The 10,732-nt window shown below is 47.8% G+C and overlaps 1 protein-coding gene across 1 annotated transcript in view; it reads right to left on the bottom strand.

Annotated features, from left to right (window-relative positions):
• LOC135806572 (dual oxidase 1-like) overlaps positions 1–10,160 on the bottom strand; it is a 45,393-nt gene extending 35,233 nt beyond the window's left edge. The window contains exons 1-4 of the mRNA XM_065320771.1: positions 9,792–10,160; positions 7,221–7,292; positions 3,643–3,804; positions 2,499–2,686 (exon numbers count right to left, since the gene is read on the bottom strand). Coding sequence (XP_065176843.1) covers positions 2,499–2,686; positions 3,643–3,804; positions 7,221–7,292; positions 9,792–9,897 — 528 coding nt within the window. The 5' untranslated portion in view covers positions 9,898–10,160. The remainder of the gene's footprint in view (positions 1–2,498; positions 2,687–3,642; positions 3,805–7,220; positions 7,293–9,791) is intronic.
• Positions 10,161–10,732: the final 572 nt, after the last annotated feature.

Consider the following 10,732-nt stretch of genomic DNA (forward strand, 5'->3'; position numbering starts at 1 on the left):
GGAGCAAAGGTCCTGAAGGCATCCATCTTGTTCCGGGACAGGGCATCAGCGATGGTATTGGAAATTCCTGGCAGGTGCGATGCTCGGATCAGGAAATTGTGCTTCACACAGATTGAGTACAGGGTGCGGATGAGTGCCATGACTGCAGGAGACCGGCTCGTGCCCGTCTTCAGGCACTCCACGACAGCTTGGTTGTCGTACTGAAACTCCACACGCAGCCACTCGATCCCTCATGTGGCGCAGGCCACGACAATGGCGAAGAGCTCCTTGTAGGTAATGCTTAGTTCCAGTTGCTGCGGGGACCAGTCACCTCTAAACCAGCGACCATTGAAGAAGGCTCCAAATCCAATGGTGCCACTTGCGTCGGTTGCGACTGGAGGTCAGCGCTGGGCATCCACTTCTCTAGCAGGAAAAATGACTTTCCGTTCCATGTTGACAGAGTCTGGTGCCACCAGCTCAGGTCGCCCTTGGCTGAGGCTGAGAGGTGCAGCATTCGGTGAGATGACATCTCAGATGTGGCCTTGTCGAGGTCATACAGGCGGCGTAAGAATGTACGGGCGGCCGGAATTGCTCTGGAAGCGAACGAGAGGTGGCCCAGGAGTGAGGCGAGTTCGCGTTTGCGAACGCAACCAGATATAGCAGCAGAATGGCCTATCGTGAAACCGTGACACAACCCATGCAACACAAAGTGAGAGAAGGAGTGATCAGAATGACGGTTAAGGAGCCCGGCTAATCGGCGAACATTGATGGGGGTCTCCACAGAATGTTTACGGAGCAGATGCTGAGGTGGCGGACTGTCCCCTGCCACATTTGACTTCTGGGTGCTTCCCGCGGCATTGAAGGCACACGTGGGCACGATAGCAGAATGAGTTGTTGCACTGGTCCCTGTTGAAGTTGCGGCAGATAGGCTTCCCAAGATGGGTTGGCGCGCTGGACTGCGGCGGACCTCCACTCCCAGCGCCGTCGGATGGAGGCCCTGGTCTAAAGGGACACCGGGCCTGGGCCAATGGGTGCACCAGAGAACAGCGCGAACATGGCGGGCAACCACGGCTGGTGAATGACGACTGCCACAAATTAGAGTCGATGATAGCCCAGTCGTACGACAGTGGTTGGGAGGCTATGGCGCGCCGGAAACGCCTGTCATAACTTAGCCATGCGTCCACATGATACGAGTTATTTGCATCCAGAATAGTGGCCTTATATGCCAGCAAATCATTTGCCCTATCTGGAGCCGCCGCGACAATTACTCTCGTGTAGACAGTAAACGCCTCGAGCCATGACGCTACATCGTGGACATGGCGGCGCTGGGCCTGAGTTGGCTTCTGTACAAGTTGGACAGAGCGGTTAGCCCCCACAGCTAGCTGGACCACATCGGGCTCCACACCCAGCTGGTCCGGGAGGAGGTCGTCGAAATCAATAAACTCGCCGCGTTCAATTCGCCCGCGGAGTTTATCAGGTACAGAGAGCGACGGACGAGCAGCCGGCGGATGGCCCAATGCATGAACGGAGCTGGAGTTGACAGGCGGCACGACGGCTGCAGCAGATTCCAACTGCTCTACTCGCTCCATCAGGGGCTGGAGGACATGGCCGACGGCCTGAGAAACAGCCGAAGCAAGTACATCAGGGGCCACACTCAAGGCGGCGGCAGAAGAAACTGACGGCGCAACGTCGGAGACAACAGAGGCCGCGGAGGAAGATAATGGAGTCCCGGGTGGTTGACGACGAACAGGAGTTGGCCTCGCACGCGCATTACTGCCTGCAGCCGAAGTTTGAGTTGCCGCCCCGGGATCAGGGGCCACATTCAAGGCGGCGGCAGAAGAAACTGACGAAACTGACGGCGCAACGTCGGAGACAACAGAATCCGAGTGGGGAGGTATTGGAGTTCTGGGCGATTGAAGACAACAGGATTTCGCCGCACACGCACATTACGTCCTGTATCCGAAGGTTGAGCTGCCACTCTGGCCGATGGCGTCTTTTGTCTGGTCGAGAAACGAGCCATCGTGAGAATATAATACTCAAATAATCTCTGGCCGCTGAAGACACGTAGTCTGATGGGACTGAGCTGAGAGAGAACCAGGAAAGCGAATACTAAAGACGGCAGCCAATCGGCAGAACTAGGACTGACACTCTGAAGCAGGACGGAGGCAAACTGAAATCAGAAATCAGAATTTTCGAGTTCAGAATTTGAAAGCTGACTGCAGGCAAGGAAACTGGAAAGACAGCAAGCTCTGTTGTGCGCACAGGAAATCTGCGCATGCGCAGAGCGTGGGCATGTGGTCTATGATACACAGCAATATGTAGAGAGAGCAAGATTGTGCACACACGTAAGGAGGGTTATGCAACCCGTTATAAAGGCCAACAGCGAAGCAATGGTACGTGACTGTTAACAACGGTTAACTCCTACGTTAACCGAACATGTACAGTATAGACAAGAGTACACCCCGGTCTACAACACTCTTGAGTGCTCGAGCCATCAGAGCGGGATTGCAACAACTTACCTGCTTTCTTGGATTATTAGGCGACTGTCCAGTGGATTTGTCATAGCGAGAACGTAAGAAAGGCACCTCCTTGTTGCCTTTGCATTCAGGATCGAAGAGGGCATGGCACTTGGGAATAGGGATGTTGTGGTACTCTGGTGGGCAGCCTGCTCGCTGTGCATCTAGAATTTCCTCAACAATTTGCTGGCCTACACACATGGCACAGGAACACAATACATGTCGTATGACATCACAAGGAACTAAATACTTCTCGAAGTACATGTAGCATGACATCATCAGGAAGAGCATGTCAGAGCATCTTCCTCTACAGGCAAGAGTGCATAGCCGCGAGAGTATGCAACTCTGCATAATGGGGTCTGGCGCCGTGTGCTGCCTGCATTTTATTCGTAGCCATGAACTGTGGTTTTGTACGTGATGCATCGCGTACAGGTATTGTCATTGAACGTACCGCATTGCGCATGAAATTGTTGCGGCTAAACGGTAGGAACATTCAAATCCAGGCAACTCGATCGTCTTTTCAGTAGGTAATGAAGGCAGTGCACCGCGCAGAGCAACCGTAGCTCGGAGATCAGAGTTACACACTCTTGGGGTCAGGCACTCCTGTAACTTTATTTACACTACTATACGTATATGTGCTTCTGTCCTGTTGCTATACCTTGCTGCACTCTACCTCTACCTCTACAGTCGAGGCCAGAGAAACCCAACCCGCTAGTCTAAAGTAGCGACGGGTTTCCATTTCAATCACAAGTACATCGAGCACGGTTCAAAAACACATCCGAGGTCCGCAGGGACAGCATGAGCCTTGATGCTGCTTTCGCCTCACAGGTCTGATTTCTTTGGCCACACCATCACACATGTACAGTCAACAGTCAGTACTAGGGGAGCAACAAAGCAAGTTTAAGCAACCATTTACAAACAATCAAAATTAATATTCAAATACTCAAAGGAAGAAGTCTGTAGAATTGAATTGCTGGTCACACAAGTGAATCCATTTCAATGATTCCTTACATGCATGTATACATCAAGATATAAGCAAGTCATTAAAAACGTGTGCACCCATTCCCGCCTATACATACAGGCCAACAAACGCCATGACAACGAACACCATGACAACGAACACCATGACAACAAACGCCATACTGACCATAGAAAGTGAGAAGAGCTGTTCGGTTTCGGTAAGACTTCAATCCCTTTGGTCCTTGCAAGCATGCTGTTGCAACATCATGAGGGTTGGGACGGCCTTGACCATTGGGTTGATACGTGCCATCGGAATAAGCCGGCCAAATACGGCGGGAAAGTGGTGAGTCTGTAGAAGACATATGGCACAAAACAAGAGAAGGTGGCCCAGTACTCAGGAAAGGTGAGCTATGAACTAGGACGTTGGTGATTTTGGCCACTTTGGGAGAGCATCTCTCGTACTTTTACCCAAAGTAAGCCAACTCTTTTGTGCAGTACCGGTTGAATCTTCACGTACACACACACACACACACACACACACACACACACACACAACTGTTGATGTACTGGAAAGCGGAATTCAACCTGTAATAATTATAAGTTAGTACAGTGCGTGAAATTGGCTCACCTTGGTGAAAAGTACTGAAGACACCGTTAGGCACTGCACCTGCCGCTGCATTTTCCGGGCGGGTGTTACCGGTTGTGTTACCCGGCCGTTACCGGTTGCGTTACCCGGCCGTTACCGGTTGTGTTACCCGGCCGTTACCGGTTGTGTTAGCGGGTGTTCGCGGCCGTCATGTGTTCCCTCGGAAACGGACACGATACTTACTTTTTTAATGCGATTAATAGTATAAGTGAAGCGGACATTACAAAATGATGAATGAGAATACATGTATCTAAAATGGTTGTTCCTAATCGATTTTCTTGAGACTATCATCAGGGAAAATCGTCTCACAATAGAGGCTATACGGAGAAACAAACTACTTATAGGTTAATGGATAGTGGGAAGTATACAAGGTGAGGTGTGAAAAAAAACATGTACCATTGTACCTATTGTCAGATGGAGCCAAAGCCCAGCGACCTGGACGAGGCCGTCCCCGCAAACAGGTGCCAGTTGCACAATTACAACAGAACCACACAGTACCGGTTGAACGGACTACAAGTACACAGGTACGTGAGACTGAAGGAAATGGCCAAACACAGGTACGGAGACCAGTAACTAGGAGCATGACTCGTGCGCTGGTAATAGCATCTACAACCGGACATGGACTGGCAGCGAGCAGTAGCGTGGGATTGTCGTTGGGTGCAGAGGACGGGATGGAAGCGGAGGAGGATGAGGAAGGTGAGAGCAGTGATGAAGAGAGTGAGTTGGACAACCAAGATGAAGATGACCGGACTGAAGGTGAGACCACAACGAAAGGGTCAGCCATTAAGAAACACCTCTTGTCTAGTAGCTAATGCCGCTCAGTGTATGACGATTCATGCTTCACTGTTTTGTGTCGTGCTCGTAGGTTTCGTGAACTTAAGGTATTAGAAGCTGTTTTCATCCGTAAACACAATCCTAATCTATGCATTCAGAAAGAAAATGTCACAAAACTGAGACTCTTCACCTAGCATTCACACACGTATTCATTCGCATACACCTACACCTCACAGTTCCTCACTCTATCACATTCACCTGCTTCTACGCCTTCATTTCACTCACCTTTTGTAGTAGCTCACACCGTCAGAACACTCTCACATCTTTTCTTCTAATTTCTTTCGTCTTCTCTCCCACTTTAGTTTTTTTTCACACCTCACCTTGTATACTTCCCACTATCCATTAACCTATAAGTAGTTTGTTTCTCCGTATAGCCTCTATTGTGAGACGATTTTCCCTGATGATAGTCTCAAGAAAATCGATTAGGAACAACCATTTTAGATACATGTATTCTCATTCATCATTTTGTAATGTCCGCTTCACTTATACTATTAATCGCATTAATAAAGTTATTGTCTCCTCGTCGCCTTTTCACTTACTTTTTTCTTTTTCTTTTTACGAAAGATTCTACTTTTGCTGCCCTTGTGACCGCAGGTGGCGAGTCAGACAACTGTTGCACAGACCTTGACACTCTTTCCCCCGTCTTTTCGCCATAAAGTAGATCCCTCCTCCCTACCCTTTCCATCTCTATAAACATTTCATGCCACAGCTGACCAAGTATCCACTGTGTTTTTTTAAAACTTTTTTTGTTCATTCAGACTTGGAATTATTTGCACAACTTCCAAACTTCCCATTATTGAGCCGTCCAAATACCATTTTTCAGCATGCCCCCTTGCCCTCTCCGGTTGGGGTTATAAATTACTACTTACAAATGAGAGTCCTCCGGCTCGGTAGAGTGCTCAATATTTGTTCCGAACAGTTCGAATAGAACTAACTTACACATGGCACAGAGCACCAAGCATCGTTTAGTTGTTCAGTTGTCTGATGATTGCCTATGGGCATGAAACTATTAGTTACAACGAACGATGCTTGGTGCTCTGTGCCGTGTGGTGCTCTGTGCCGTGTGGTGCTCTGTGCCGTGTGTAAATTACTACTTATAATTGTCCCACCGGCCCATCGTAAGTGAGAGAAATAATCCCTTCCCTAACTTCTTTCCCTTATCCTTGGCCACTCTGCTCTCAGTACACTTCCAGCTCAGTAGTTTCCTCAGTGTCGAGTATAGCAGAGGGCATCGCAGAGGGCATCGCATGTTTTTTTGTGCATTTTCTGTTCTACTTGTGTTTGGTGTTTGCCCTGGGCTACGTTTACCAGAGCCGCGTGTTATCTACCCAGTTCTACTTCACAGCTAGCGGGTTGTGGACCTTCCTCTCAGGACTATTCCGCATCCCGCACCACAACACATTCCTGTCCCTCCAGGAATCCGCGGACAGAAAGTTGAAATTCTGCGCAGAATTCTGCGGCACAAATTGCTACATTATGCGGCGGATAGCGTGAATTCTGCGGCAATACTGCGGTATTTCTGCGGCGCTGCACCGGCGAAAAGACATGGCTATACGCTATGTACAAGTACAAGTATCAATAAAAAATTTAGTGGTCGAAAACACACTATAGGCTCAATACAGTAACGAAGAAAACTCCCTCGACTTTGAATGCAACAAAATAGCGACAGGACACTGCACTATGCATGTGCATGAATATGAAGCGCGTGCTCGCATCGCCCCCAAACCGTGATTTTTCACGATTCTGCGGTGAAAACTGTGAATTCCGCGGGATATTAAAAAAACATGAATTCCGTGGAATTCCGCGGATTTTACCGCGGCCGCGGAATCACGGATTCCTGGAGGGACAGACACTCCAATATTGAACTGACTTGCACGCATCTAGTCTGCCACTAACGCATGCGCTTTTGTGCCTGAATCCGAATATTTTAGCGACACGGCTCTAAAACTGCCATCTTGCCTTTTAAAGCGTAATTAGTTTACGAAATCTGCTCTTTGCATGCACTGTACGGTAGCATTGCACCATGCTGCACCAACCTGCCGATGCACCGACCGCTTTCGCCTTAATTTTGCCATTCGCTTCACCGCGGCACTTCGAGCTCCACATTCTTCCATTGTAATGGTCAAAGGTGATCTTTCTATTCTCACAACCGGTTTACCGGGTGTTAGCGGCAGTCGTGAGTTCCCTTCGGGAACGGCCACGATAATTTACTTTTATTATTATTCATGTTGTGTATGAGTGAATCCAGTATGAGTAGTATGAGCAGTTGTGAACAGCTTGCCTACCTGCACTCCCCCATTCAGGATGGGATGGATTGTTGTACCAACCGTCATAGCCCTCTACTTCCGGCAAGTGATCTGCACAAAACCCAACAGTGTGCGCGCATACATACACACACACACACACACACGCGCGCGCGCGCGCGCATGCGCAGTAATATGTGATGTGCATTTTGAAATGCAATTCCAAGTAGTGCAATGCATCAAACAGTTGCGAAGTTTGCCACCTCTATCCGGTGCAAGCCAAAATGATGTGTGTATTTCTAGTGTCTGCTGTCAGCTACACTTCTGATGCATGATGTGTACGAGACCCCACCGGTAGAACGTGCATTTTACAAAGGTACAATGGTCGCACTATAGTACTGTCTATGTGATCGGTAATGCTCTCAAATCTAGGCTGCCCATAATACTCGGGGTATACTGTAATTTCACAAATTTTCGGTGTACTTTTATTTTCGGTACTTTCGGTGCGTCTGTTTCATACCTAAAATATCAATACAGGTCGTCCCCCGTTAGTACGAGTCCGGTTAGTACATAAACCCCGTTAGTACATAAGAAATCTCAAGTCCCGGACGAAATGTGGTCACTGCCATACAAATTTTGTCGGTTACTACATAATTCGTTAGTACATAAACCCCGGCCCCGTTAGTACATAACATTTCTCCGTACCCGCATGCCACCTACCTCAATAGTACATAATTTGATGGTCTTTTGGCCTTCCAGAGGAGGCACGTCGTGTTCTAGTTTCTACTTGTGGACGACGCAATTAGCTCAGAAATCAGAGCGCACATCACAAACCGACAAAGCTCTGTTTTTTTCGAGTGACTGTACAGGCGTGGCTGGGCCGGGCATGTATCATGTAAACTGTAGAATCTTCGCTGACTGTGACCGTTATAACATAATTTTTATGTTATATCGAGGGAATCAAGAATATCTCGCTCCCTAGTCATGGCAGCAAGAAACACTCAGAAAAGTTGAAAAAAGTGAAAAATTCTGGTATACAAGCAAGTTATGTACACTTTCGTTTAGTACATAAACCCCGTTAATACATAACATTTGTCAAGTCCCAGAGATTATGTATTAACGAGGGACGACCTGTACACAGAACAAACATTTACACACATCCAATAGGGAACTTCTTCTCTGTACCTAAAATTTCTGTTCACCTAACCTGGCCTTTTGCCCTCATACCGAAAATATTGAGCACCTAAAATTTCTGAAAGTAGAGTACCTTGAATTGCCAAAACGTTGCTCAAAAACAAGAGGGGGGGGGGGGCATTATACTCAGGTGCGCGTTTTACTCCGGCAAATACGGTATCATGCCGCTCAGCACGACTGCTGATTGGCTGGATCAGTGATTCTGTACTGAACCATGTGATAATCCAGGATCAGTGAGGCTCTGCTCAACGTGAAACATAGAGAAATTACGTAGAGAACATGACTGTCTGGTTAGGATCTACGGCTTCACGTGTTTTGGGTGCAGATTTCTAAGCAGAGATGAGGTTCTCTACGTTGGGCCACACAAAAAGAAAATGCGTACGGATATGCCGCGTATCCTTCAAATTAGGGAGAATACTACCAAATTTGGAACGGGAAGGGGGGGGGTTCCTGTGCACATGACACGTGATCTCTTTGTGTGAACGTAGAGCAGAACAGGTACTAGGTTTCTCATATGTTACGGGAGGGCGAGGAGAGATCAAGGGATTCTTTGCATCACAGTACCATAGTGTAGAGCAGACTAGAGAGGTTCTGCAAAACGAAAATTCGAACGAAGTTTCGCGACAGGCCTTGCGAAAACGTGTACGAATTTTCGCGCAAACTTTGTGTTCTGCACATTTTCGTAGGTTGCGAAAATGCGTACGGATATGCCGCGTATCCTTCAAATTAGGGAGAATACTACCAAATTTGGAACGGGAAGGTGGGGGTTTCCTGTGCACATGACACGTGATCTCTTTGTGTGAACGTAGAGCAGAACAGGTACTAGGTTTCTCATATGTTACGGGAGGGCGAGGAGAGATCAAGGGATTCTTTGCATCACAGTACCATAGCGTAGAGCAGACTAGAGAGGTTCTGCAAAACGAAAATTCGAACGAAGTTTCGCGACAGGCCTTGCGAAAACGTGTACGAATTTTCGCGCAAACTTTGTGTTCTGCACATTTTCGTAGGTTGCACGTACGCCATGACCCGATCTCACGAAATTTTCCACGAAAGTTCATTTCGCGTTCCCTGCAAGTTTCGCGTCCAAAGTAATTAGTTGCGAAAGTTCGTGCAAAGTTTCTCACTTCATGACGTAGAGCGAAAGTTTGTACGCATTTTCGTTTTGCAGAACCTCCCTACATAGTATCTCCAATATGTTGAAGACTCGCATAAGCTGAGTGGATTTTCTTTCAGAAAGTCCTATTTTCACTACTCCAATGTTCATTAGCACAAAGTAGTAGGCTGGGAACGTACAACGTGAAGTACACCTCGCGATGCGAGTCTCTGGGGCAGACCCCATAATACTAGCAAACCCACACAGAGTTGCACACTCTGGGGGATATACCCTCACTAGTACTTGAAACATGAACGTGTACTTACAATACTGACCGCGCGGTGTCCTGGATGTGTTGGATGCTATACATACGGACACGTGGAATAGGGCGAGTGAGGCTAAAGCAACGAGCAGTGGCCTGTAGCACAGCATTCTGCAAAGAACTATTTACAGCTGCACGAACTAGCGAGAGCCGGATAAACTGGAGAACATAGAAGGGCTTTCGACTCCACTACAAGTAGTTTCAACTTTGTTGACTGAACAGCGAGTTGGATTTGAGAGAGACTTCTTTGCGAGTTCTGCGGTTTATCACCTTCGCAGCAAAACATTAGCCAACTCTAAAGTCTACACAGCCTACCCACTTGGCCACAACGAGAGGAAACAGTAGTATTTGTAGCCTGCATTTCTTTGGCAATACCGGTATGACCATCAATATCCACCCACAAAGTCGCAACGTGCACAAATTTCGGATCCCGCACGTCATGATTATGCGATGGCAAACGTGTTGATTTAAATATGGCACTGCACTTCAACAACATGATGCATGCACATGTTTGTGTCTCTTTGTTGTACAATCCGGTTGCACGTGTAGCTCTTTGTCGTACATGCTGCATGCTGCTTTTGTAATCGTGTCTCTTTGTTGTCTCTTTGTTGTACATGCTGCTGAGCTGCGCGCGCTGTTTTTGAATCCTGCGTACATGCGGCTGCACCGTCGCGTCGACGTGTCTTTTTTTCCGTCCTCGTTGTGTACACACTTGCTCGTCTTGTCCCCGTTGTACGCCTTCACTGCAAGTGCAGCGCTGTGCCGTGAGTCCGCGACGTTATAACTACTGCCGTACTGGCTAGCCTCTTTAACTAACTTAATTACGTATTTTTTTATTTGTTTCAATTGTATTTGTCTCATAAGTTGCACAATGCTTCAATTTAGGAAAATATAGGACAAGTATTGGTTTGATATTTTGACAAAGTCTGGCTCCCGGCAGCCGGC

This window comes from Sycon ciliatum, chromosome 1 (assembly GCF_964019385.1).
Source record: "Sycon ciliatum chromosome 1, ocSycCili1.1, whole genome shotgun sequence".
Classification (NCBI taxonomy): domain Eukaryota; kingdom Metazoa; phylum Porifera; class Calcarea; order Leucosolenida; family Sycettidae; genus Sycon; species Sycon ciliatum.